At 44.5% G+C, this 25823-nt stretch overlaps 12 protein-coding genes across 15 annotated transcripts; 4 read left to right on the top strand and 8 right to left on the bottom strand.

The window, feature by feature from the left end:
- Positions 1-302: 302 nt before the first annotated feature.
- Positions 303-1781, bottom strand: BCIN_01g02150 (hypothetical protein). Its single transcript, XM_001546388.2, has 3 exons — positions 1334-1781; positions 498-1283; positions 303-448 (listed from the first exon to the last, which is right to left on the bottom strand). Exons 1-3 carry the CDS (start codon positions 1590-1592, stop codon positions 432-434), a joined length of 1062 nt encoding a protein of 353 aa, XP_001546438.1. The 5' UTR covers positions 1593-1781; the 3' UTR covers positions 303-431.
- Positions 1782-1859: 78 nt separating this feature from the next.
- BCIN_01g02140 (hypothetical protein) lies at positions 1860-3387 on the bottom strand. The gene is made up of 4 exons (XM_001546387.2): positions 2972-3387; positions 2375-2922; positions 2286-2312; positions 1860-2226 (listed from the first exon to the last, which is right to left on the bottom strand). The coding sequence occupies exons 1-4, from the start codon at positions 3249-3251 to the stop codon at positions 1951-1953; spliced, it is 1131 nt and encodes a 376-aa protein (XP_001546437.1). The 5' UTR covers positions 3252-3387; the 3' UTR covers positions 1860-1950.
- Positions 3388-4629: 1242 nt separating this feature from the next.
- Positions 4630-7297, bottom strand: Bcapn2. 2 transcript variants are annotated; one of them, XM_024690292.1, is made up of 6 exons: positions 7252-7297; positions 7015-7071; positions 6951-6963; positions 6822-6867; positions 6634-6766; positions 4630-6583 (listed from the first exon to the last, which is right to left on the bottom strand). In XM_024690292.1, exons 2-6 carry the CDS (start codon positions 7064-7066, stop codon positions 4878-4880), a joined length of 1950 nt encoding a protein of 649 aa, XP_024546059.1. In that variant the 5' UTR covers positions 7067-7071; positions 7252-7297; the 3' UTR covers positions 4630-4877. The 2 variants fall into 2 exon arrangements, with proteins under 2 accessions (XP_024546059.1, XP_024546060.1); XM_024690291.1 differs by having other exon boundaries at positions 7015-7297.
- Positions 7298-7448: 151 nt separating this feature from the next.
- Bccox13 lies at positions 7449-8366 on the top strand. Its single transcript, XM_001546385.2, has 5 exons — positions 7449-7708; positions 7762-7786; positions 7880-8039; positions 8096-8103; positions 8199-8366. The coding sequence occupies exons 1-5, from the start codon at positions 7534-7536 to the stop codon at positions 8233-8235; spliced, it is 405 nt and encodes a 134-aa protein (XP_001546435.1). The 5' UTR covers positions 7449-7533; the 3' UTR covers positions 8236-8366.
- A 2-nt stretch (positions 8367-8368) lies between these two features.
- BCIN_01g02110 (hypothetical protein) lies at positions 8369-11072 on the bottom strand. The gene is made up of 3 exons (XM_024690290.1): positions 10143-11072; positions 10003-10096; positions 8369-9953 (listed from the first exon to the last, which is right to left on the bottom strand). Exons 1-3 carry the CDS (start codon positions 10873-10875, stop codon positions 8456-8458), a joined length of 2325 nt encoding a protein of 774 aa, XP_024546058.1. The 5' UTR covers positions 10876-11072; the 3' UTR covers positions 8369-8455.
- A 134-nt stretch (positions 11073-11206) lies between these two features.
- On the bottom strand, positions 11207-12473 carry BCIN_01g02100 (hypothetical protein). The gene is made up of 2 exons (XM_024690289.1): positions 12175-12473; positions 11207-12112 (listed from the first exon to the last, which is right to left on the bottom strand). Exons 1-2 carry the CDS (start codon positions 12248-12250, stop codon positions 11376-11378), a joined length of 813 nt encoding a protein of 270 aa, XP_024546057.1. The 5' UTR covers positions 12251-12473; the 3' UTR covers positions 11207-11375.
- A 158-nt stretch (positions 12474-12631) lies between these two features.
- Positions 12632-14018, top strand: Bcade1. 2 transcript variants are annotated; one of them, XM_024690288.1, is made up of 3 exons: positions 12632-12850; positions 12901-13720; positions 13790-14018. In XM_024690288.1, exons 1-2 carry the CDS (start codon positions 12701-12703, stop codon positions 13684-13686), a joined length of 936 nt encoding a protein of 311 aa, XP_024546055.1. In that variant the 5' UTR covers positions 12632-12700; the 3' UTR covers positions 13687-13720; positions 13790-14018. The 2 variants fall into 2 exon arrangements, with proteins under 2 accessions (XP_024546055.1, XP_024546056.1); XM_024690287.1 differs by lacking the exon at positions 13790-14018 and having other exon boundaries at positions 12901-13787.
- A 1343-nt stretch (positions 14019-15361) lies between these two features.
- On the top strand, positions 15362-18826 carry BCIN_01g02080 (hypothetical protein). Its single transcript, XM_001546380.2, has 9 exons — positions 15362-15821; positions 16159-16270; positions 16324-16710; positions 16796-16925; positions 16977-17067; positions 17115-17302; positions 17358-17607; positions 17662-17735; positions 17789-18826. Exons 1-9 carry the CDS (start codon positions 15623-15625, stop codon positions 18380-18382), a joined length of 2025 nt encoding a protein of 674 aa, XP_001546430.1. The 5' UTR covers positions 15362-15622; the 3' UTR covers positions 18383-18826.
- A 499-nt stretch (positions 18827-19325) lies between these two features.
- BCIN_01g02070 (hypothetical protein) lies at positions 19326-20787 on the bottom strand. The gene is made up of 2 exons (XM_024690286.1): positions 20510-20787; positions 19326-20450 (listed from the first exon to the last, which is right to left on the bottom strand). The coding sequence occupies exons 1-2, from the start codon at positions 20700-20702 to the stop codon at positions 19828-19830; spliced, it is 816 nt and encodes a 271-aa protein (XP_024546054.1). The 5' UTR covers positions 20703-20787; the 3' UTR covers positions 19326-19827.
- A 146-nt stretch (positions 20788-20933) lies between these two features.
- On the top strand, positions 20934-22377 carry BCIN_01g02060 (hypothetical protein). 2 transcript variants are annotated; one of them, XM_024690284.1, is made up of 7 exons: positions 20934-21031; positions 21105-21537; positions 21612-21614; positions 21715-21770; positions 21859-21881; positions 21933-22057; positions 22107-22377. In XM_024690284.1, the coding sequence occupies exons 2-7, from the start codon at positions 21442-21444 to the stop codon at positions 22329-22331; spliced, it is 528 nt and encodes a 175-aa protein (XP_024546053.1). In that variant the 5' UTR covers positions 20934-21031; positions 21105-21441; the 3' UTR covers positions 22332-22377. The 2 variants fall into 2 exon arrangements, with proteins under 2 accessions (XP_024546053.1, XP_024546052.1); XM_024690285.1 differs by lacking the exon at positions 21859-21881.
- A 17-nt stretch (positions 22378-22394) lies between these two features.
- Positions 22395-24005, bottom strand: BCIN_01g02050 (hypothetical protein). Its single transcript, XM_001546377.2, has 6 exons — positions 23723-24005; positions 23394-23564; positions 23189-23260; positions 23007-23099; positions 22819-22949; positions 22395-22761 (listed from the first exon to the last, which is right to left on the bottom strand). The coding sequence occupies exons 1-6, from the start codon at positions 23748-23750 to the stop codon at positions 22747-22749; spliced, it is 510 nt and encodes a 169-aa protein (XP_001546427.1). The 5' UTR covers positions 23751-24005; the 3' UTR covers positions 22395-22746.
- A 546-nt stretch (positions 24006-24551) lies between these two features.
- Positions 24552-25798, bottom strand: BCIN_01g02040 (hypothetical protein). Its single transcript, XM_001546375.2, has 5 exons — positions 25540-25798; positions 25344-25455; positions 25187-25284; positions 25107-25123; positions 24552-25048 (listed from the first exon to the last, which is right to left on the bottom strand). The coding sequence occupies exons 1-5, from the start codon at positions 25574-25576 to the stop codon at positions 24989-24991; spliced, it is 324 nt and encodes a 107-aa protein (XP_001546425.1). The 5' UTR covers positions 25577-25798; the 3' UTR covers positions 24552-24988.
- Positions 25799-25823: the final 25 nt, after the last annotated feature.

The following is a 25823-nucleotide window of genomic DNA, read 5'->3' as shown; positions in this document are numbered from 1 at the left end:
GAACCCCCAAATTTAATGCGATGTTAATGGACCAACCGAAACCTTTAGCCATTTTGGAAATATACAAGACCGGCGAGCTTGATGCTTGATAGGTCAATTTAGGAGTATATGCCATTTCCAACCTATAAACAAATCGAAATGAAAACTATGCACTGAAACCGAAAACTATATACTGAGAATGAGAACTACATATTCAGAATGAAACGAAGAGGCTTGAAGCGTAATAAGAGCTTTAACTTCTGCCATCAAAGTAATTGAAGAACCCGGGGAAAATGCACCGAGTACCTTATCTAAAGACGTGCTGCGCCAGCGAGTATAAACGTCCATCCAACTCCTTAATTATTGAGGTAGCTCCATGCTGGAGTGTGTTGATCGTGGAGCCGAGATAATTAACATCGGTGCCACGAAAGTTCGAACAAATATACAAAGAATTAGAAGTCGGCAAAGACTAAAACAGTCAGTATGGTAAATTTAAGTGCTTGATAGAATTGGCTCACGTGGTGGTGAAGGGACATCTTCAGGCATGTAGAGACCGCCTGCGTCAGTGAGAGAGGTGGGGTTGAATTGATCGAATTGAGTGTGAAGTGCACTGAGGTCGATAGTACCACTGTCGTGACCCCAGTATCCAGCCATCATACCAGTGGACCAAGGAGGAGGTGGTGGCAGTGAGCCAGTTAGTGATGCTGTTGCACCTGGCACTAGAGCGGGAGGAGTGTAAGCAATAGGCTGGTCGAAAGCCGGCTTGGGGGGTGGAGCAACTATGACACCTGAAGGCATCTCCCAGGCACCATATGCATTCTGAGTGGAAGCAATGTGCTGTGTAACAGGGAGAGTGCCTTGAATAGCCATGTTGGCCATTGGATGCACACGGTTCCAACCTTGAACAATGCTGGCAGCGGTCGCAACTGGCAAGTAGCCTTGAGTGCCACAAAAGGTGATGATGTCCAAATCTGTTAAGAGAGTTCTGGCGATGTGTGCTGGAAACGAACCGATCTCTGGTGGAGAAGTCTGGCGAAGACAGACAGTCCCTTCTTCATTGGTTTCGAATGTCCAGTTGAGGTCGGAAAGGTAATCGTCGACAGTTAGGATACCAATGTGGGGGCACACGAGAGCAAGGAACTCGGATACGGATCTCCTAACACCAGCATCTCTCATGAGGGTATAAGCGCGAGCAATGATGGACCATTTGGCGTGAAAAGGATCGCGACCCCACAAGACACTGAGGATAGCAGACTTGTACTTCTGCGGAATATTCCCAAGCACCGTCAAAATCATGTAGAAGGCTAAGCAGATGTTAGACCTTTGAAAAACAGTTATTGGTCGAGATACTTACTACGAAACAATATATATGAATTGACCGAGCGCCGAGGAGCCTCAACCCATGCGGTTTGTCTCTCATTCATTGCAACGTGTTGCATGCCACCCTCGGCCTCAGAAATGAACGGAGCTGAATGATATGTCAGTGACTGCATGGCATCGTTGGCTCTTCTGCATTTAGCTGCTGGTTTTGAAACACGGTATTGGGTAGTCGTTAACTTCTTTTGCTGTCGCTTGTAGGTGTGCTTCATCGTGGTTTTGAAGGGAGCCGTCATGATGTATGTGTGGTGGCCCTCAATTGAAGGGCAGTATGTGCAAAGAAATATAATCAAAGGGTCATCGAAGCTTTGTTCGAGAATCGATAAAAAATTGTTGTAAAGTTATAGAAATATTCCTGGGATATTGCTGCAGGAGATATCTTATATGGTTTCTGTGTGGCTGGAGTCGGCTAACAGATCTGTCTCAAAAAAAAAAAAAACTGATGTTAGTGAAAAGTGAAGAAACAAAGAATCTCTCATTCCTTTCACATTATGAACGCCGAGTATATATCACGTGTTCGCATAATTCAAGACATGCGAAGGTGAGGTGTTTTGTTTTAGAAATGTTGGAAGCATTTGGTTTTCATCGAACGAGCTAAGGAACTTCCTCATTCATTGTTTCTATCTTGTAGCCCATCATGAATCGATGGTAGGGTATATTTGCATTCCCGGTAATTACTGGATTTTCCTGCCATCTAAAGCTTCGTTGAACAGCTTCTGTTAACTTCTCAATCCTCAAAATCCCATTTTTGTCGGTCTCCGGCCTGTCTCCAGTCTTATACTGCACGTAGTTTACAGCCAGAGTTGAGAATCTTGAGTATTCCATATGCTCGAATGCTTCTCCAGGAGCAGGAAAATCATCCAAGGTGTCCTAGATGAAGTTTTAATGACACTTCTAGTTATCGAGGAGCACCTCACTATTAGACTTACGTTCACTTTGCTGTCAGTCAGTTTCTCCTGTGAAACATGCATTAGCGTTTCCACCTCCTTCATGCACACGACATATTTGATATACTCACAATTCTAAATTGCCTTTCGTAAAGTTCATACATGGTCGTGATCCTTCGAATGATATTGTCGCCAATATGTGGAATTTTCTGCTGAATTCCAACCCAGCCAGGGGGCATCACAGGTGAAGAATTCTCCAGCCATCTTGTCCAAGGGTGCTTTCCATCTGCTCGTCCTGGATAAAAGAAAGGTAGATCTTTGGAAAGTTCTTTCTCCTTCTTTCGCATTTTCTTTCGGGTGAGTTTACCTTCATTTTTCAAGACGATAACATCCCGTAGATGATCTACAATTTCTGCTATGCGACTCATCTTTGAAGTGAACTGACGCTCTTGTACCAAAGTTGAGAAGAGTTCGGGCGACTTTTTCAGTCTTCGACATTCGCCAAACACGGTGTTAAGATCATGGAAAATGTTGGCATACTTGGTGGGTAATGGATCGTCAATTGAGTCAAGATCTGTATGTCTGTAAAGACTGTGAAATTCCCAAATCAAAACGCAACAGTCTGTGACAAGGGCATCTAGAAATGCAGGGTCGCACGGTATTCCGGGGACATTAGCAGCTAGCACGATTAGAAAATTTCATACATTTGGCTACTCATATTGACTTACTTGCTTCAACTCCTGCATTGAAACGACTGTAAGTTAAAGATACTGAACTATCTCCCGTTCCCCTATCAGTCAACAGTTCGCCTTTCTCTAGTGCTGCAGCTAGCTCGATAAGTGTTGCGTCCAAAAAATTTGATGGATCCTGTGTGTTGATCTTATCACGCTTCCAGGTCCTAATAGCGTTGAGAGGAACTTCACGAGCAGATCGATGTTTGTTGCCCAATAAGATCCGTTTTCTTCTGCATGCTTCCCGTCGAATTTGTAGACGAGTTCTGACTTTCATGTCGGAGCTGTTGTACTTATCGTGAGGTGTCTAAATGTTGTGTTGCTGGGTTTCAACATGTCGAATTTATTGTTGGGAGATTCTCGCCAAACTACTTTATTGATCGCAAGGCGGCCAGAACTATCACGTGTCCAACAAGTATCTGCTGTCCAAGAAAAGAAATTCTAGAAACTCTACCACCAAGTAATTGACCCGTAGTCCACGAAATCGACATCTTCCACTATAAAGTTCCTACCCATATTCGAATTCCTACAGGGGGATATTGAGTCAAGTCGGTAGGACTTGATGTTCACATGAATCTTTCCAATGTGTCGTAGCATCGACTTTAACCTGAGCATTCTAGAATTTAATATGATGACCAGCCAATGGGTATGAACTTCGCACCAACAGAAGCTTGGCAAACGGTCCAGCAACAGGATCTCTACACCTTCTTTTCCCTTCAACAACAATACTAAGTATTCACTTCTCTAATCTCACGAACTCGTCGACTCTTCACGACGTGGCCTGTGTTTCACGACTTACGACTTATGGAAAGGAGCTGGAACTTGGACTTTGGTGTCCTATCATTACTGCGATCATTACTGCACTCATTACTTGTACATATTTTTCTTCATTCCTTTTTTTTTCATTCATGTTTATATAGTTTCTCAGGTCTATAAACTTCTTTATCGACTTGTTCCTCTGGAATTACGCCTGTGGAATGCACGGGAATGGAATCCAATTCATTGGATGGATTGTGAATACGGATTTGGTGAATGGTTGGAACTAAAAGCTGTACTTAGATCCTGCATACAGTTTATATGGTCTATACTATATATACAGAAAAGATTTTCTACATTTCATGATACTCTCTGGTTTCTTCCTACTCTGTGACAATGAATTGTACAGTTTTTTCTCTCGATGTGCCTTCGATGACACCATTCATCATTACGAAGATCTCATCATTTTCCTCTTCCTCTTTATGCTAGCCATCACCATTCACTTTGATTTTCCGCGAGTATTCAATTTGTGCGATTGTGCGTGAAATTTGAGAGAGCTGGTGAATATTTTTCGCTTGTCCTAATCCCGGTTCTCGTAACTAAGGAGGCTGGTATTTGAAGGGATGGATATCAGAGTGAATACTTATCCAAGCGAATGGCCATCAAAGCGAATTATTCCCAAAGTGAATTGGCAAAGTGAATTAGTATCAGGTGAGCTGGTATGATAGTGAATTATGATCTCAGTGAATTTGAGAAGCGAGAATTTTTCTTTCTAAAGGGGTGAAGACTCATCTCGGGAACTTCGTGCAAATGTCGAAAGCCTCACTCTTTGACAAGGCTAAGACATTAGATTTAAGAAAAAAGAAGATGCAAGTTGAAGTTGGCCTTGGGATATATAATGATGTGTGTGAGATTCGTGGTCTTTGATATGTATTCATGTTATATTATACAATGTCTACCTCTTGTTTCCCTTTATTGACTACTTATGAAATGTAGATACCAAAGTAGATCGGAATGTGTGTGTACATGGATATTCTGAAATTATGTTATTATGCTATTGGTATGACAGGTAAGGTAAATGTCTCCTTTTTCCCGCCACTTGTTCCTTCTGGCCTTCTGCGATGGTTCCAATCCAAAGTTTCCAGTCTTAAGTTTCCTTCCCATTCCACTCACTACTCCAAATGAATGTGTTACAGCGCCACTCTGTATTCTTCTCTTGTTGCCCTGATGGACCCAGAGGTCGAGGACACATGTAAAAAGATCTGCCACGGTTGATGCCTTGCTTCTTCGTTATGTGACTGATACATGGCTCCTTGTGTTCGCATTTAGGCGGAATGCGTTTAGTCAATAGCTTTGACCAAGATTCTTTCGCTACTATGGGGTCATGTACTTCTTTATCCTGTCGTGATTTACATGTCTTCTCAAATTCTTCGCCGTTATCTGTATCTTCCTCGGCCTTGAGGTGCGAGTCATTTTCTATAATACAGCCAGAAAGACACTCTCGATCTACCGATAGCGTCGAAGCTGCAGGCGTTGCTGTCGAAGAACTGCTCGTAGATAGGGAAGGAGAATTTGCTGTATGCGCTGTATGTGCTACTGGCAGCGTCTTAGGTTTAAAGAACCCCATCAGACTACTTTGTCCTTTTCCCAATTGTCCCTTATTCCCCTTTCCACTAGAAGGTCCGTTGTTTGTTTTGACATCTACCTTGCTGCGTTTCGATGGTTGTGATACTGATTGAATTGCATCGCTGGACCTTTTGACTGGCGATGATGTGAGAGACTTCGTCAGAGAAGTTGTTTTAGTAGGAGATGCTTTGGGCAGGCTACCATTATTGGATATGTTGAGTGACCCATCTGTTTGTGCTGACTCTAGTATGTTTCCAGCATTGGACAAATTCGAGGCCAAAGTAGCGGTCGTCAAGTTGGTAGGCTTTCTGGTGAACATATCGCGAATGCTCTGACGTCGATCAAATTCTGGAATAAGTTTGGCAGAGGTTGGCAGTAGATCCTTCATCGACCACTCCCTCACTCTCACTCCATTCTTAAACATATCCTTACTCATGACATCGCGGATATCAATCTCAACACCATCCGATTTCACCCTAGGCTTGAAGGTAGCGAAAACGGGACAATGATCCGAGCCCATGAGCCCCTCCTGAATATTTGAATCTTGAAACCAATCTTTCATATCCTCGCTGCAAAGGACGTAATCAATCCTCGAACCAAAGTTTCCAGGCCTAGCGTTCATCTTTTGATCCCAGCAGGTGAACATTCCCTTCCGTGTGGGATGAAAGCCGCGGCATATATCCCACATGACTTGTGGCTCTTTTCCTTCATCTCTATCTCCAATTACCTTTCCTCCGACGAGCAGATGATTAAATAGCCGGCGAGCAGGTGTTGATATGTATTGCTCCACTGTTAACCCTTCTTTCTTCAATTTCTCTTCTGCATTGGCCGTATCAATTTCTTCTCTAATAATGTTAAGATCCCCAGTCAGGAAAACACTTTTCCCTAGAGCTACAAGATTGCGTACTCGCGTATCAAGGGCATTCAAGAAGCCAATGCGAAACTCATCACGAGTTTCGTCACGGGTTGCAGGGCAATATACACCAATAAGAATGAACGCAGGGAATTCTAGGATAACGCATCTTCCCTCCGAATCCAGAGTTGCGGCATCGAGGAAGTAGTCCTGGAGTTGAGCGCCTGTGGGGTATCCCCCGATCTGCTGATCCTTGGGGAGGTCACGGAAGCTGGTTGTGGAGTTTGGAGGAGTTAAAACTCCGGTGATACCCTCCTCAGCACGTATTGGGGCGCACACTGAGTTTCTTGTATAGATGGCAACTCCGGAATATCCTAATGTCATGATGTGAGTACAAATCCAAAAAGTAAGGAAATCAGCATACCTTTCTTGTACTTCGGAAGACTAAAGTAGACGTCCCAACCTGGCACTAAGACCATGTCATCTCTGAGATCCTTCCGCTGAATTTTGGTCTCTTGCATCACTAAAATATCAGTCTCGAGGATATCGAACATTGCCTTGCACATTGATTAGAGTGCATTTCCACAATGGATATCATTTATGACTGCTCACAGAAAATGTCCTCTTCTCGCGCCATGGTTGATACCCGAATGGATTCCTGCACAGTTTTTAACGTCAGTTTACAGGACATAGTCAAGTGTTTTAGTAAATCAATCATTTTCGAAGCTGCAAATCACCAACCTGATGCCATTAACTGTCTCTTTGTCAGTGATACATAATCGTGATTGCTGTTACGCGCGCTTACCATTCCAAGTTGTAATCCTCAGCCCATGAATACTATCATTGATTTGGTCCATAATTGCTATCTATTGTTAGCATTAATCGTTTGTTTCCGTAGCAATATGATGGAGTTGAGGGAGCAATCTCCAGGGCCCAGATAGAGAATCTCGATACGGGATTCGCAAATGCATCTCCCAAGAATTGAAACAAATGTGATGATTCTCTGTGAACGATGCACAGGAAAGAGAAACACAAAGACTACCTAGTAATTTATTGACATTACTCCATCCTCACTTATCCAGGACTTCACGCAACAATAATTCGTACCTGCACAAGATTCACGTCTCCACGTGATAGCAGTCCAAAGCTATCTACCGAATCGGGCGATTTCCGATGACCAAATATATGCCTGAGGCATTCACGGTAAGTTCTCGTTTCCAAGGTGGAGATACTCAAATTGGCAGCAACATACGATAATTCTACAGCGTCGCGGCGCATAACTACACTACAACCTAGACACAATCGCAACCACCAAACAACAAACATGTTCTCTGCACGAGCAACCCGAGCAGCCGCCCAGCGCGTCGCCCGCCCTCAATCTATCCGAAACCCATTCCAAAGACGCTTTGCCAGCAGCGAGAGCACCTTCACTGGCGCCGAGAACAACGCTTTCAACCGTGAGCGTCAGGCTGTCAAGGACCATGCTGCTGCTACCAGTGGTACGTAGAAACTGTGCGGAATTCAATGGCGGCAATACTAACAAAAGCCGCAGATCTCTGGAGGAAGTTGTCAATCTAGTAAGCTATACACCATATGGACAAGTGCGGGGGTTAGGAGACTGGCTGGGAATGATATGGCAGGCAGGAGATTAAGGCTGATTATTGGGGCAGTGCTACGATTCCTTGCTTGATCATCGCAAGTGTCAATGCTAAGATCTTGTGGGATGAGCATTGGGCTCATTGGGATCACATGGAGCCTTTGGAGGAGAGACCTGAATACCCATATCAAAACATGAGAACTAAGAACTTCTTCTGGGGTGACGGAGACAAGGTAAGTTGACTTGCCCATTGTATTTTTGCGATATTCAGTACTGACCGTATTCGTAGACACTTTTGTAAGTTTTTAACTAAATATATTCCGAGAAAGCGAGATCTAGTGGACCTCATGATCGATTGTATGAGATCAATACTGACAAACAATGCGTGATAGCTGGAACGAGAAGGTCAACTACCACAAGAAGGAGTAGATTTAATGATCAGTGTGGAATTGGTGCCTGCTCTGTTACTTCACTGAACAATGGAGGGGAACTTCGGGAAGACGGGAGGTTGAATATAGAATGGCATTCATTAGATGTAGTCTAGTTTTTTGATCGTAACAATACTTCCCATCATCATTTGCATCATGACTTTTTCTACCTCAAGCTCTCACCTATCCACGCTTGACTTGATGATGTATGAGCTCAAATATTAGATATGCACCGCAGTTCTCTGTTGCTCTAGGTCCAAGAAAGACGAAGCATAATCATTTGCCAGTGTTTTGTCTCCCATAGCCATCATAACCATTGCCTTCTTAGCCCGTGACTCACATTGCCCATTGATATCCCCAATAGCACAGAATTCCTTGAAAGCTCTATCAAGGAACTCCAAGGATTTTGTTAGATTCTCCGTTCTTCTTGGATCACCTGCTGCTGCTTGTCCTGCCAATCCCATGAACGACTCTGCAAGACAAGAATAGAGCTGCGCGCTAAGTGAACAATTTTCGCATTCCAATGCTCGAGGAATGATGGCGGTGACGATTTGACAGGCAGCTTGAAATTCAGAAAGTGCGACTAAAATATTGGCCACAGCTCCCATTGCGGCCCAAAGCGCTGGCATCAAGCGTGCTCGCCATGCTATACTTGCTGCACGAACCGCAACAGAAAAGCCCTTTTCTGGGCGACCAGTCCTGCTTTGCAAAAAAGCTTTCATCGTCAGTATCTTAACTCGCAGGTTGATATCATCTCCGTGTTCCTTTAGCGAAGAGGCCAGTTGCTCCAATTTTGACAACGCGGCACCAAAGTCTGCTCGGCGAACAAGGTAGTCAATGTGAAGGGTGCTGATCTCGAAGGAGAGATCCGAGTCCGCTTCAAGACCATCGCATTGAAGTAGCTGAGTCAGAATGTGATCAGCTCCCTCTAGATTGTTGGTATGTAGATCATGCTTGAGACGTAAAATTCCACGATACCTCAGCCAGTACTGATTGGCCTTCCATGAACGCAAAGAGTTAGAATCCAAACCCTCTAGCCTCTCTGCCGCTTGGTCATATGATCCTCGTTCCATTAGGTAATGTGCTATCCGGCAAGTAAACCTCAATGTATCATCAAACAGGCCGTACTTAGCATGGCATCGGAGAAATATCTCACTATACTGCTTGGAGAGACAAACCAGTCCTAGGCGACCCCATAAGGAAGACTGCATAGCTGTTTGTGGCCCCATCATACTCTTCATACCTTTCTCCGTTACCAAATGGGAACTCTTAAGTATGCCTTCAAAAGCACTCGCCACACTCTCGCCATTCGACAGTGTCAACTTTGCCTCACTGAGCAGTGAGGAGCTCCAGAGTGTCCACATACCAGTCTCTTTAGCTTTAATCCGTAGGAACGCAAGCCCCTCTTTCTCAACACCTAGCATACTCGTTGAGCCAGAGCTTTCAATGATGTCTGGATGTGCCTTTCCAAAATGATATAACCAATTCAGAGCAAAATTCAGACATGCCATATCCTTGTTCTCTCTTGCGGTAGAGACAGTCTCCAGCATTGCAGCCACCGCCTCATCATAACATTCGAAATCAGCTTGAAGAACTGCAAGATTCATGAGAGCATATTGGTAGAACAACCGATCTCGATTTTGCATCGTGTAGTCAAAATAGCGATGAAGACTATCAAAAGACGAAGGGTAGTCGCCGGATCTCCAGGCATCTAGAAAGCTAATGGGCCATTAGCTTATGGTGAGCATTGGGGTTGTGTTATACTAACGTCAGGTAGTGAGATAAACTGGGCGTGATAATACTATCGTCAAGGAGGGATTTGAGCTTAGATTTCACCTCTATCGGCATCCTTGTACCCAGTTCTAAAAATTATTAGAAATACTCAGATAATGAATCCCAAAAACTCACTCTGCATCTGCTCCACGTGAAATTCGAGAAGCTTTTCCACATCATCAGTACTCACCGACCCAGCGGCGTTCTCCTCCTCCAGACCACCATAAGCTATGTGAGCCAAGGTTTCGGTCTCTTCAAGCCCCCAATCTTCCTCTCCTTGTGTAAGCACTTTATCGCCAGCCCAGATCCCAACCGCACGCCCTCTCCTAGCCCAGTACGCCTTTGACGGCTGTCTCCATCTCATGAAAGTCGTCCACAAGTGAAGCACATCGCCGAATTTTAATCGTTCAAATTCGATTTTAGCTTTTCGTAAAAAGCTTCCAAAGGGAGATATACGAGATAGTAATATCATATCACCTGAAGGTGGAGGAATCCCCATTTCACCATCCTTCTTAATGTCCTCCCGGGACTTGGCCAAGAGATTGTTCAGCCTCGCGAAAAATTCATGCAAGGCATCTAGACTGTCAACTTTCCATAGCTTTGCAAGAAAATGATCCCACAACGACCGCCCTGGATGCCCAGAAGCTGCGCTGTGTTGTTTGAGTAAAGTCTCGAAGGCTTCTAGGTCGAGGATTGGATATTGTGGGGTAGAGGCTTTCCCTGCTTGCTTGACCGAGCTTGATGGTAGCAACTGTGCAAGAACGAAAGACAGTATAGATATTGTGGAAGATGTTGAAACGATACCATCTGTATATAGCTCAATGAGTATGAGCAAACCGATTTTGGAGGGTGTCAAATAGCGTGTCATGGTCAAAATAATCCGTCGAATATTTTACACATTGAAGGGCCAATATCTGATGTTTACATGCCACTGGAAGTAGAAAATTGTTGTATCAAGTAAGTTTAAGAGAAGGGAGACCTGGATTTGGGGAGACCTGGATTTGGGGATATCTTTATTGTTACGGTTTGAGGAAGGAGGGAAGACGCGCCGAACGCGGTTGTCGCAAGGTGTTGCTGGGTGGGCTAGCCAGTGTAAATACTCCGAATGACTTACAGATAGCACAACTACTGTACGGTTCGTTGCTACGTGAAAATCATGTTCTTGAGTCAAGAATTTGGAAGGTCATTGAGAGATTTATTGAATAATTGAGTAGATTCAATTCACAACCTAGTAATACAACGCGCAAAGCAAAGACATTTGGGAGGGACGTCATTGCGTAGATGCAGCAGAAACTCTGGCTCCAATGGGTATAATGAGCCAGATCAATCTGAATTCGATCGAATCCATTGACTTGATTATGAAATTGGTCATGAAGTAGTCTTGTCAAATTTATCTTCACCCCATCTGATTTTCTCGCCATGTTTGCTCTTCAATTGACCTTCTTCCTTTCTGCCATCCTCTTCGAGATCCGCTTCACTCAATCCATTGGTGGCCCAAATCCTTTCCACACAAAGCTGGAAATCACCAGGAACTCTATCAATTAATCCTATCCCTACCGTCCGTACCTTTTGTCTCAACATTTCACCTTGCGGTTCTACGACAACACCATGGTTCGTCCGTACAAACTCATTCCACTTAATTAAAACTGTTTCCCACTCTCCGGGGCTTCGTGCGTATAGCCTATGTTGATGTATATCCGTAGGCACAATTGATTCCGTTTGTATGTTCACAAAATACTTCCTCCCGTCACTTTTGATGCGTAGGGCAAGCAGTCCATACGCATCTATGTTCCATAGTGATTTCCCGAATATCGTCGATGGCTGATCAAGAGTCCTCCAAGCCGCATAGCCACTTCGCTGTATTTGGGGCCTGTTCGGGGGTAGGTCTATTGAAATATTTCCATGGAACTTAACATGCCCATTCTTGTTTTCGGAAGGGCTAGGGTTTGGGTTATCGGAGGGGGGTACCCAGTCGAAATGCACTTTTGAAAAGCCTCCCGTATCAGCATCAGAGAAGACTTTACAGCGTTTCAGAGACTCGGGACTGTGGAAATTTGCGAGATGCAATGGAGATGTAGCTCTTCTTGTGCCTTCTGCAGTGAGTGCTAGAGGAAGTAAGTTAAGTAAGTTTGTCTATATTGAGAGTTGAGCTATCTGGAAGATTTACCACTTATTGACAAACGTTTAAACTCATCTACACTTCGGCCAAAGAAGCCCTTGGAAAGAGGGGGAGTGACCCTCATGATGAAGCGTTTTGATATTGTTTGTGTGTGATCAATGAAGAATAGGATTGTCAATTGTGCTTGAAGAACCCTATGTGTGTAGTGGTATACCGGGTGTTTGCAGTTGAAGTAAGTTGAGTAGTGTATCGCTGTGAATATGGCCTACATTTGGCAATTACCTAGGTAGTATAATAATAAAGCTTTGATATTTGCTCCCAAGCTCCCCTCCCGATGATCGGCCGTCTTTGAAAGTCTCTCATGGTTATTTTGGCTGTTGCTTCGAGTGCACGTGCTAGCTGTTTGTCCTACTCTGCTGCTTGTGCTCGGAGGAACCTCGGAACAGGAGGGGCATTTCAATAAAATTTATAAATGTGAATTGAGTCAGAACACTAGAAATACTTAGACTTTACATAACACAACTACATCATAACAAATCCTACAATACACAACACTACTCAAAATCACCCAACAATGACAGATTCAGCTCTTACCACATTGACCCTTGATGGTCTCACAAAGATCGCGGAAGGGAAAGTTCGAAACCTCTATGAAATTGATGAGAAGACCCTTCTGTTCGTTGCATCAGATCGCATTTCAGCTTATGACGTGATTATGGAAAATGTATACTTTCTTGTCTTGTACTAAAGGACCAGAGCTAATGATATATATAGGGTATCCCCTCCAAAGGCGCACTCCTCACTCTTCTTTCCGCGCATTGGTTTGAGGTCCTCACAGGTCTAATCCCCAATCTCAAAACTCACTTCCTGACTCTCTCCCTTCCCTCCTCCATCTCCTCATCCCAAAGCTCACTTCTCCGAAACCGATCTATGCAAGTACGTAAGCTCAAGATCTTCCCTATCGAGGCCATCGTACGCGGTTACATTACCGGTTCCGCCTGGAAAGAATATCAAAAGTCATCCACTGTTCATGGTATTCAAATACCTGCAGGCTTGCAAAATTCTCAAGCTTTCCCTCAAGGAGCTATCTATACACCTTCTACCAAAGCCGAAGCTGGCCAAAATGATGAGAACATCCATCCTTCAGAGGCAGCCAAGATTGTAGGTGAAAAGTATGCGCAGCGCATCGAAGATTTGGCAATCAAGCTATACACTACTGCTCGAGATTATGCTGCAGAACGAGGTATCATTATCGCGGATACCAAATTTGAGTTTGGATTGGACGAGGAAACCGACGAGGTCGTTCTTGTAGACGAGGTTTTGACACCCGACTCGAGTAGATTCTGGCCTGCATCCAAGTACGAAGTTGGAAAGGAACAAGAGAGCTATGATAAACAATTTTTGAGGAATTGGTTGACGACCGAGGGACTCAAGGGCAAACAGGGAGTTGCAATGCCAGAGGACATCAAGTCGCAAACAGCTGAGAAGTACCGCGAGGCATTTGAGAAATTGACTGGCAGAAAATGGGCAGATGCTCTCAAGGAAGGCGAGTCTAAATGAACGTACCTTGCATGAATAAATAGACAGCAATGAGGTATACCCCCCGGAAATGCTCTTAGATAACATGACTCTCTTAGCAATATCACGCTGATCTAAACACAAGTCTTGAATTACCTATACTCTGTTGTGATTTCTGCAAAGAGGACATGACAACTGTAGGAAGTCTACGGTCGTCGACTATTTCCAAAGGCAAATGCATATGAAGAAATCAATATCTACCAAGTAAGTACTAGGTACTTTGTAGATGATAAATCCAATATAATGCTAGGTAGATATCTCTCAAGAATGTTCAAGGTATCGTTCTTTTGCTGAGAGAGAGAAAACAAAAATCAACGTTCGCATTTTTCCTTTTTCTTCATTTTATTAAATGCAATTCCCGCGGTATCTACAGCCGCAAAGTGTTCTAATACAATTGAGTTGTTTTCCTTTTTTGGATGCCACAATTGACATGGCATGATCTTGAAATTTGTAGCCAGATTCGATGGCTTCATACATACCAGGTACTACTAGATACCCAATATTCAATCCACACCGGAGAGCTGTTGGCGGGGATCGATGAGGAGTTCAATGCTACCGATGGTAGTCTCGATTTCGATCTTGCTGCCTTTTTCCCCGCGGAATTGATTCCCGCATTTACGCGGAACCACCTCCCCCATGAAGATGAAGAGCCTCAATATTTTATGGTGTACATGCATTCACTACCTAGATAGATATGTATGAGTTCCATGTCAAGATGTACTGGTTGAATTGTTGTTCAATCGCCTTAGGTAGGTAAGGGGCTGGGGATAGAAAGAATGTTGGAAGATTAAGAACAGATTTCCTATGCAAGCTTCCATCTGTTTTACCAATATCACCATGGGGGGTCGATTGTGTGTCAAGGTATATGGTATGTCAGGTGACATGTGCTCATCAATTGGAGAAAGGAAAGAGCATTGGGAGCTGCACTCCCGGGTAGATATCTGTCTATAAGAGGTCTCCAGATGGCCATTGGACGGTCCTCTTTTGTAGAGCCTCGGGCTACTTTCGCCTGGGTACTACTCTATTGTTATTTACGGCGGGATCAGGACCAAAATCAAGATGAAGAACCATTTGATCAATGATCAGCCCAAGGAGTGGTGGAGGGAGTAGACACTTTGTGTTAAGTCTGAGTGTCTATGTGTCTATGTGTCTATGCGACTGTGGGTTTTGTGTTTATGTGTTTATATGTTTTTGTGCTTCTGTGTCTGCTTGGGTATGTGAACGTAGGCACTAGACTAGGTAGATACTGAGTCCTAGGTAGGTAGGTCCTGAATAGGTAATCACTCGCGCACTCACTCTTCACTCATCACTTTGCTCATATTTATTCCCGGTTGGTCGTCCCTTCCCCTTTCAAAGATTCCCTGGGGGAATATTTCCGTGCCATTCCCGCACTGCCCCTCTCTCTCACTCTCTTTCTCTCTCTCTCTCTCTCTCTCTCTCTCTCTCTCTCTTTCCTTCCATGCTAACTCGGGCCGTTATATCCACGATTGGTCTATCCAGGTACTTATGCCCGCTTAATTGTAGACCATCGCACTTTCGGGAAATCCATACAAATATAAATAGAGCTTCAAATGTGAATCTGTTGATACTTTCCTCTTCCCAAAAACAACACACCTTTTCACACCTACCACTGTTTCCCCCCCCCCCCCTTTCTCCTGTTTTCTCATTCATCTCGACTCTTTCCATACAATCTCTTCATCTCTTCTTCTCTTCTTCTCTCCGAAAATCTTCTTTCATCCTTTCTTCTCCTCTCTTTCCTCTTTCGCCGGTTTCTGTACACCTTCCACCCGCTCTGCTGTTCATAACAGAGCACAATTGTTAAGCTACATCTGCACAACGCTTGTCACACTTCTACTTTTTCAATTCACAATTCCTACCCTTTCTTCTTCTCTTCTCGGTATCCAAGCTCCATTCGATCATGTCGCCTGCTACTCCGTCCTCAACTGGCGGTGGTCATGCCCTTGGTATGCACTCAACCTCATCCACCTCCGGTTCAAGTTACGATGCTTCGGGTTCGCATTCTGCACTCTCTTCTCAGATTGAGCCATCGCCTGCCAGTACAAATGGTACTTCTGCTGCCAGTGATTCTGGTATTCCTTTGACTCCCGACAATGATGGTACGTGTTTCTTCTCCTCTCGCCTCCTTTCCTACTTTCCTCCCCCTTCATCAAACATATTCCTTCAATGTCACATCATGTATTTCTTTTTTCTTTTTTCACTTTTGCAAGACACCACCTCCCCTTCATGTTCTCATACCAAAATTCGCACCATTTTGAGAGCATTCAATATGTCTTTGCTCAAAAGGTCTGCCAAATTGTATGGATCATGTATGCGTTATATTTGCATGATTCTTTGTTATTTATATCTACGATTCCGGCTTCATCTCTCGTAATCACCAGAATCCTCTCGTCTTGGTTTAATCATTCACATACTCTTGCTAACATTTTCTCAAAGGAGCACTTCTTACCAACGTTGCTCATCTTAGCATTGATGATCAGAGTGATGTTGGAGACGATGTCAGATCTTCCGGTCACCACTCTACCAGTGTTTCCAGGAACTCCAATCTGTAGGTCCCTAAGCTCACATGCCTTCAGACTCTTCATCCACTAATATTTCCAGTTACTCGCCACCATTTGTTCGCAATGGCTCTCAGAGTAATGCTGATGATCCATTTCAATCACCAAGCAAGAATGGCTCAAAGTATCGCCACCATGAGCAGCATACTCCCAAGGCTCCAAGACATTCTCAGAGAGATATTCATGGCTCTTGGCGCTCAAGAAGCTCGAGCAACAGCTCCGAGATGTCTCCATCAAAGTCCAAGTCAAACCACGCTGGTACTGTTGACACCAACTACGGTGAAACCAAGCGCAAGCTCTCCTTTCATGTTCAAGAGCATATCTCAGAGGAAACCGACAATGCAGGCAATAGACTTAGTGGATATACAGTCGTCAAGGCTGAGGATGCACAAGCTGTCTACCCTCCTTCTTGTTGCGTCTTCGTTGCAAAGTAAGTTTTCTACCTCCCCTTCTTTGGTGCTTTCCTTTTTTTTTCTTCGCCATTTTCATAGATGATTTATACTGACATCTCACAGTCTTCTTCAATCCGAGAATGAAGACTCTCTTCAAATGGCTGTAACTCAAGTCTTCCGCGAATATGGTCCTGTCTACGTCAAGATTCGCCGTGATGGCAAGCATATGCCTTTCGCATTTTGCCAGTACACTGTGGGTTGCTACCAGGCCGTACTTCTTCTTTTTAGAGCTAACTATTACTAGAAGCAAGAACATGCCGAGAGAGCCATCAAGGAAGGCAGAGGTCGTTTGATCAAAGGTCGTCCATGTCGCTGCGAAAAGGCCAAGGCACATCGTAAGTCAGCCGTTCTCTACAATTTTGTTTGTACTGACGCTTCTCAGGTCTCTTCTTTATTGAACGCAAGTATGGCTCAGTCGTCACTCCGGGTGAAGTCAGAGACCTTCTTAAGGGCTTTGGCAAGATTGAACTTTGTTACACTGCTTCTCACGTAGAGCGTACTGCACTTAACCTCAACGAAGGCGTCATCGTTCAATTCGAAATGTATGATGAAGGTCAAGATGCTCAATCTGTAAGTTCAACTTTGATACTTCACACTCATGGTGCTCATGCTAACCTGTTCCTAGGCTTTCCGCAACCATGATCTTTACAAGCTGCAACCTATCGCAGGCCTTGCAACCCCTGCTCAGCAGTCACCACCTGCCGCAGAAGTTGATGCTACCAAGGCATACTTAGCAAGATATGACGTCGATCGTCGCTCGATTTTCGTTGGCAACCTTCCATTGGGCACTTCGGAGCAACAAATTCGAGGCATCTTCGAGCACTATGGTGACATTCAAGACATCAGTCTACGAGAGAGCGCATCTAAGTTTGAACGTGCGTTACCCCCTCTTTGCTGAATGTTCGCAGACTGACCCACCGCGTTTTTAGCAGAAGAGAAGTTTGCTTTCGCTTTTGTCGAGTTCAAGTCGCCAATGGCAGTTGTTAATGCTGTTAATGCAAAGGTAAGCAAGAGATATCTTTTAAATTTTTTGATACTCAACTAACATTGCCATAGAACGGTTTCACTTTCGGTGGAAAGTCTCTACGAGTTGCTCAAAAGGACTCTGAGAATGGTGGTAGCAGAGGCAGATCCTCCAGGTCACAGCCTTTGTCTTCCACCCGATCATTCCAGTCTCCTCGTGTTGATCGACTTGAAGAGCAACAAGTTTCCCCATCTGCTCAGATGTCTCCAATGGCTTATGCTTCTCCTTACGGTTACACTGCTTACAGTCCATACTATGGTTATGCTGCTCCCTCAACTGTCTTCACTGATGGTCAAGGCCATTACTACAGTAGTGCTACATCGTACTCGCCAGCACCAGCATACTACCCAGGCTATCCTGCTAGTCCTGGATATGGCATGCGAAATCCAGCAGTGGCAACTGACTTGACCGGCAGCCCTGCTGCTCCGTCACCATACTGCAGTTATGCTCCATACCAACAATATGCACCAGCTCCATACTGGGGTATGCAAAGCCCATCAGCTGATCAATTGGCTTCGTCTCAACAAGCATACTACCCGTATTCACCTGTTGATGTTGGTAACAAGGCTCACGATGATCGTTCGGCAACTCCCACTCCAAGTGGACATGCTGCGGTTGTTGAGTAATCATCCCACTATCAATAAAACCCCTCTATCAGAACTATTATTCGCAGTTACTGCCATGGTGGTACTCGTTCTTCTTCATGATATCTGGGTAGCGCGTTTCTTCATACTCTCTCGGTTTTATGGCATTAACACTGGTGGCAACCAGGTTGTGTCTTGATTTTTACAACTACTGATTCACGGAGTTGATGGTATTTCTTCATCTTTGCAGAGATTTGGCTTCATTTACTGTTGTACAGGATTCTTGTCTACGAGTCAATCATGAAAGAGCATTGTGGCTCCTGGTCTATCATTCATATGTTGGCCATCTCCCTATTGATTCTCTTGCTCCTTTGGACAAGATAGACATAGGATAGAGTCTTTTCGATTTGAACAAACTATGTACCATCAATCAGCTACATCTAAGCTTAGGTAGAGTGAAATAAAAGTATTACCATTGTGAGCGCAGTTCAATATTGTAGTGATGATATACATACGATAGTGATCAGTGAAAATTATATGATGATGCGGTATTAGACAAGTGCTTTGAGCATGATGCTACAGCGTGTAGATTCTCATTCATTTTAAAGCCTCAAATTTGTTTCCAAATGATTGCGGCATAGTTACATCTTGCTGCTGTGTGACTTTCGGCACAGTCTGCGTGAGTTGGCCTCTGAGACAGGCGACTAGGCTATGTACTCTTCATCTGTGCCCCGAGTCGAACCGTCAATTAGCGAAAACGTAGGCAGACTCATACGGAAAGCTGTTCAATTCCCGAGGCTATAAGCGTTTGACAAACCATCAGCAAATATAAGTGCTGAACGGATCAGTCCTTTTCAGTGTGTTGTAGTAGGGGATTAAACACGTGCCAATCTTGGGTTGTGAAATAGAAAAACCCATGTCACTCACCGAGAGAGAGAGAGAGAGAGAGAGAGAGAGAGAGAGAGATCTAGGGGCTGAAAGGCTGTGGAAGAGCATTGGAGGTTTGTGGTGGTAAAAGATGATTTTAGACGAAGAGGATGCGAGGATGTTGTTAGAGGATGATTGAAGGATATGAAAGGGGGGAGAGAGGCGGAAATGATAAGCGCATGTTCTGGAAGATGGAAGCCACTGGACCAGTCTCTGCTGTCACTAAAGTAATTTCCTATCTGTCCCGGGCTCAAAGCTGTCTACGTCTTAGATCTAGAGAACTGCTGTCTTGATTGTACTCCAGTTCGTCATGACAGCCTCTTTTGTGAGAGCAATATGCTTAGCCCCAAGTATCTTACACGTCCCTCCAGTAGACCGTTGCGGTGAGCCATGATATTTCATACTCACTCACGTCGAGTGAGGTTTTAAATATTTTAGTCGCTTGTAAGAACTTTGAAAGGGGGATTTATGTACAATACAAGTAGCTAACCCCCACCAATATTTTACACTGAGACAGACAGATGCATATTGTACAGCTCTGAAATCACCAACTCTCACTCCTAGGCCATCTTCTCCCATTCATCAAGATCCTTCAACGTAGTCCCCCTCGTTGTACCCCAGACCTGCCATTCTGGGTCTTGCCAATTTCTATAGATCTTCTGCACAACCACATACTCTACGACGTCCTTCTCAGTGCTCCCTGGCAGCTCCTTTCCTTTGTTATCCCTCAATGTCATCTTTTGTCTACTGGAAATTCTGACCACCGCTTGTCGTATCACATTGCCATCGCCTCCGGGTATCATGACGGCCTTGGTCGACATAATCTTAGGTCTTCGGTTCATCTTCACAAGGTTCCATGTCACCTTTTGCCCTCGTGGCCTCGAAGCTATGCGCTGCGCAAAACTCTCCAAAAGTCCATCGGCACACATTCTGCGCAAGCGTCCAATATCGCCAGCAGCAAAATTTTGGTACATTTCTCTGTACAGAGCTTCGGCTGCGGGTACTATCGAACCGCGCTTCAGTTGCACCTTTCTTCGTACACGCCCGGTTTTAGGAGACATCCATTTGAACGCAATAGTGGCAACGGTATCCCAGAATCGGATCTTGAGTCTCTGCCATTGGAATTTCAAAAGTCCTTTGGGGTGTCTAAACAGAGAGGGGCTGCTAGCTGCTATGAAAGTATCTTGGAATTTGTTAGATCGAGAGTTCAGGAGGCGCAGGGGTTAATTGAGACGGACGTACTAGGTAGAAGGCCAACGTCGGTTGCCATTCGCGTTCCCCCCATAGCTTGCATGCGCATTCTACGATCGGGGTGCTGCGCAGGATTGGCGGGAGATGCTTGTCGGGGGGTTATGACGGAGAAATATCGAGGGTTGGAGAGGGAGAAGGGACTCCGAGGGGTGGGGAAGACATGTCTGCGGAGAACTTGAGCCATCGAAGCCGTATCAATTCGAAGGGGGAGAGACAAAAAGCAGAAAACTGCGTGGGAGGTTTCTCGTAAAGATGGCACCCCTCATACCGTCAAAACGCTGTAACTTTTTTGATAACGAGAGAATATTCCGACAGCCTTGGTGGCTGAATGTGGCTGTGCGGCTTAGAAAGACAGATTGACGAGGCTGAACGAGAGATGGAATTGGGTGGCCTTGCTTGCCCGTTATACTTTCTTGGAAGAATCTACCTGGGTATACTTCCAACTACCATTGATTTTACATCGAATTTAGGCTATTCTGCCAATTGCTAATATTTGTCCCAATCGTCTTTGGAGTACGAGATTTTGATTTGTTCTGCCCAAACCAGCTGCGCACACCTTGTCTCATCTACTGACATAATATTCCAGTAGGAAACCCCTCACCCAAGTACCTCTTGCATTCCCAGCTATTGCAAAGCGGCAGCATATGCCGTAAACACTCCTCCTTCTGGCTTCCACCCGGCGTCGTTCGCACCAAGCCCCCTTTCCTGCGTCCCCCTCTGAAATCCCACCTACCACCATATCTACACCTCCCTACAAACCGAACCTGCACCCCGCCGACCCAGAAGGCAAAACTTCCGTCCTACACCCTCGTGTCGCCGTACTTCTTGGTGTAGCTAGAGTTTGGCATTTCCCGCTCCTCTTTTGTAGATTGCTTAGTATCGCTCCGGCGATCTGGTGGGGGTCACGATGTGCATTAACTTTTATGAGGGAGTTGCTGTGGGATGAAATGAACGCTGTAGAAGCAAGATGGACCATCGAAAAAAGATTTAGGGTTGTTGAAGTCTTTTTGGCTGTTCTGGTGAGCAAATGTTCTATCTTGCGGAAAGAAGGGTCTGGTGCCGTTGTCCTTTCAGTGCTAACTTTTGAAATCAGTGGGTATGGATGAATTTCTCAAGACAACTCGAAAGCCTCCCAATTTGTGACAGGAGACATCATACATATGCCGAGATAAAACAAATGCTAATACGCTCAAAAGTGTTTCTCATCCGCGTATCTTGCCTTCTTCTTTACGGATTGTTTAATGTCTAGATGGTATGTGCAATCTTTCAACACCGCTCATTTCCTAAAGGCACGACCTGAAGCTAGAACATATCATGTAACTAAATACTTAACATATCAGGTTACTTAACTACACTCCTCAAGGTATGGGCATTTTCATAGAAATGATGGAAAACTTGACTAACTATCACACAGCAACGATTGTCCGTCTACTCACCATCAACTTGATAAATGCATACACCACATCGTGGATTCTCTATCTATCAGGGGGTTCGGGCGATCCACGCTTACTGCTGCCGGCTTGGATTTGTATAGCTAGTGTACGTGCCGTCACTTGATACTCTTCCGCGTTTTCTGACCATAATACAGACACTAACATTTCTCTACCACTTGACTCATCCACGACTTGCGATACGGAAGGAGACTTCCTTGTCGATTTCTGTTTTTTCAATCGCAAGTTTCATTAGCATGGTCAGTTTACTATCTCAGTTGTACCTTTCAAGGACGGATCTTCCACCGCTACCCTTGATTCTGCATATGGAAGAGATCTGGGGGTATGTCAAGATAGGGATGAATTTGATAGTTACAGTATAAGACATTCAATAAATATGATAGTCACTATTCACAGGCATGCAACTCAAATGAAGAATGGAGACATGTAATGGGCCCATATGCCTTTATGAATTGATATCTTTACTACGCCAATGAGGCATATCGGATGAAATTTACAGCCAGGTGCACTGAGCATTCTGATCTGAATAGCGTGAAAAGAAAAAGAATGAAGACCCCGCTATGATAGAAATAGCAAAGTTGGAACATTCATATGCAAAGCCCTCCCTTATTACCGCCCAGCGCTTTCTGTGTTGAATGCGGGGGATGATTGGGAATATCTCGCCGACATGTTTATAGAGTCTTTCGCAGCGATGGTATAGATTGAGCATGCAAGCAACCACATATGGTGATGGGAGCTTACAAGGCCGCGATAGCTCGTAACGTGTGACTGACGATTTTAGAAACCGTGGACCTGAAGTAGAATTAGATTGGAAGGAACATGACAAGTCTTGTGACATTGTTATCTTACCTTGATGGTCTTGGCCTCAAGCTCTAAGCCATCTTTACCAGTAAGGAATTCTTGCACATCTTTGCGCTGGTCTCCTTGAAGCTGGATCACGTCACCCATGATGACATCGTTGACAATGGTGCCATTGCAAGCTGTTACACACGACATTAGTAATCGATACCTCGTTGTTTGTCTTGTATGAGACTTACCAAACTTCTTCTTGATAACCTTGAGAATCTTCTTCTGGTCAAATTTCTTGGGAAGTCCTTGAACGGTGGTCAAAGTCTTTCGTCCATTACGCTCTGTAATTAAGATTGTCAGTGATCAGTGTGCAAGCCTCGCTTTTATGTTTTTGGCCCAATTTTAAGGGGTGTGAAAAGAGTTGACATACGTTGGATACGAATATGGATATATTCTGCGGCCTTTTGGTCTCCGGGTTCTTCGTCGGCTTCGGCGAAAGGATCTATATTCGCGCCAATGTTAGAATATGTAATAGAGATTTATGTAACGAGAGACAACTCATGCCGAGATGTGATTGATTTAATCGACAGATGACAATGAGAATGTGCCACGATAACATAGATTGATTTCCTCACCAAAGACTTTCAAGTTCTCAATTTGAGTTCCACCAGGAGCGGCCTTTGCGGACTTTGCTGGCTTGGATGTTGCGATAGGGGAGGAACCGTTCGCGTTCAACGACGACTTTGTCTCCCCTGAGCCTTGGTCTGGTCCTGGATCTCCGGCGGCATCGGCTTCAGCGAAGGAGTCTATAGGAGATGGTTAGTGAAAGCACCAAAGGCGATGAAAGATGGACATGGGAATCATCAGTTGTAGGTATGTAGATGAAAGTGTATGCGCAAGAGTCTTCTCGTGATGTCTACTTCTTAAAGCTGAGAGTAAAAGGGGGAAGAGGGAGGGCGCGTACCGATCGTCTTGAGATTTTCGATGGACATAAACTCGAGTGTGCCTGGTATCTGTGGGACTGAGATACTATTTGATAAAGTTGATGGAAAGGATATAGACTTTGTAAAGGGATGTAAATGGATTTGATTTCGAGTTCGAGTTCGAGTTCGAGGTGGGGTGATTTAGATATTGGTGGTTTTGGAAGGGTTATGTAGTGTTGTAATGTAAGAAAGGCGGTCGGTTTTGTTGTTTAAATTAAACGGGGGGGTTTTGTGATTTGTGGCAAGAGAGGCGGGGCGAAGCTCAATGATCAAATTGGGTAAGTGTCGTACAAATACAGTTAAAGTGGCAAGTCTGGTGTAAAAAAGAGTCATCCAAATGACTCTTTTTCTCCAATGACTCCTTCCAGAATGATGAATAATTGGTACGTGACCACTGCCGCTTTAGAGGAGTATCAGGGGTCCAGTGATTAGTCAGCACCGCCGTTCGCTGTATTGTCTTCTCAAGTGGATGGATGGAGTGCGTCCCCGAGCCATCGTCAAGACAGTAGATAGAGAGAGATAAGCACCTGCAGTTGTGAAGCTACGAAAAGCCAAATGTAACCTGGTGAATACTTGATACAGTATCACCGTGTCAGCCATATAGCACGGAGTATCGATGTGTGCATCCAGTATGTACAGTATATGCTCGGTAAACTGGACATTCTTCGATGTTTCCTACATATTTCCATGCCACATAGCTATCGTCGATTTCCTGAAATTGATACTTTGTTGTCTCTGTTGCACTACCACCTAGGTATCCGTTGAACATTGTAAGATCTTACAGTTTCGCATACTGCTTCCTATCCAATATGCATATTGATTCGTCTTCATAAAAGCTTAATTCAATCACTTCCCTACAGACACTCCTACACACTTGCGAAAAGAAAATAGATTGCAATTAGTCCATGTCGATTATATGTACAAGCAAATGGTACACTTTGCTGATTTACCACCTACCAATGCTTCAACCCTTGCTCCAATACCAATATGTTAATTAATACTTGAAGAAGTCACCATTGACTACAATGTCAGGCTTTTCCCCTCACGCTCTTTCCTACCGATCTATCATCGCCTGATCCCCATTCATTACAGACATCACCGTTCTCATTTTCGTCTCCGCTCTTCGAATGCGCACTATATGCCATGAGTTCTCGATAGGGGCTCTACCCCATGAACACTTCTATCCGTGTAACCAGTTATCGTCCATACGGAAGTTGCTTCTGTGATCCATTCGTAATCTGCGACTATTATGCTGATTGGGCTACTGGGGCAGCGGGAGGTGGAGGGAGAAACATTGGAAGATAAGTCTGGGGAGCGTAAATTAGCCAAGTGTTACCTCCATGGTGGGTTTGTGAATGAACTTACAATAACAAGAGCCATCACTGCAGCACAAGGAGATTAGTATGGGTTGTCAATGCAAATGTGAGAAAACAAATATATCTTACGTGACATTCCCACCGAGAAGTATGCCGGCTGGGAGGAGGTCTTTCTCGTCTCTGGAGATTCACCTAACCAATTTTGAATGGCGAAAAGAACCGAAGCCCTGTTGTTAGTTAGCATATATAAGGATGGATACCAATCTTGTCCATTGAATCGACGCACCATCCGATGAGCTTGTTGCGAGTGAACATTGCTGCCATTGGTAGAGTGCTACCTAACGTGCCACTGAAATCGCTGGGAGATTCTTTTACAGCTGGAACTTGGTAGGGAATAACTTGAGGTGAGCTGTCAGTACTTGTGTGTAAGATCACATATTTATCAGATGTAGAGCAAGAATTGGCAATGAATAAACACATACTGAGATCACCTCTCCGCATGTCCTTTCCGGCCGCCATGTTTGTTGAATGGGGTGGTCGTGTGGTTGGTATGATTAACAATGTGCGATATATCTGGATGCTTCTTTGCACAACGTAATTGATGAAGTCTGGCAGATTTTGGGTTCGAGATAGTGTGAGAGACTGTGCTCTAGGTTTGTCATTTCATGTGAAGCTAGAGCTAGGCATGCACATGGGTTAATAAGATCTGACCTGTCCAGGTAGAATTGGCTCGACCAATCCGGGGTACCAAACTACGAACACGGAC

The sequence above is a fragment of the Botrytis cinerea genome, chromosome 1, assembly GCF_000143535.2.
Source record: "Botrytis cinerea B05.10 chromosome 1, complete sequence".
In the NCBI taxonomy this organism is placed as follows: domain Eukaryota; kingdom Fungi; phylum Ascomycota; class Leotiomycetes; order Helotiales; family Sclerotiniaceae; genus Botrytis; species Botrytis cinerea.
Note: the sequence above shows the minus strand (reverse complement) of the source record. Positions and strands in the feature narration are given on the sequence as shown.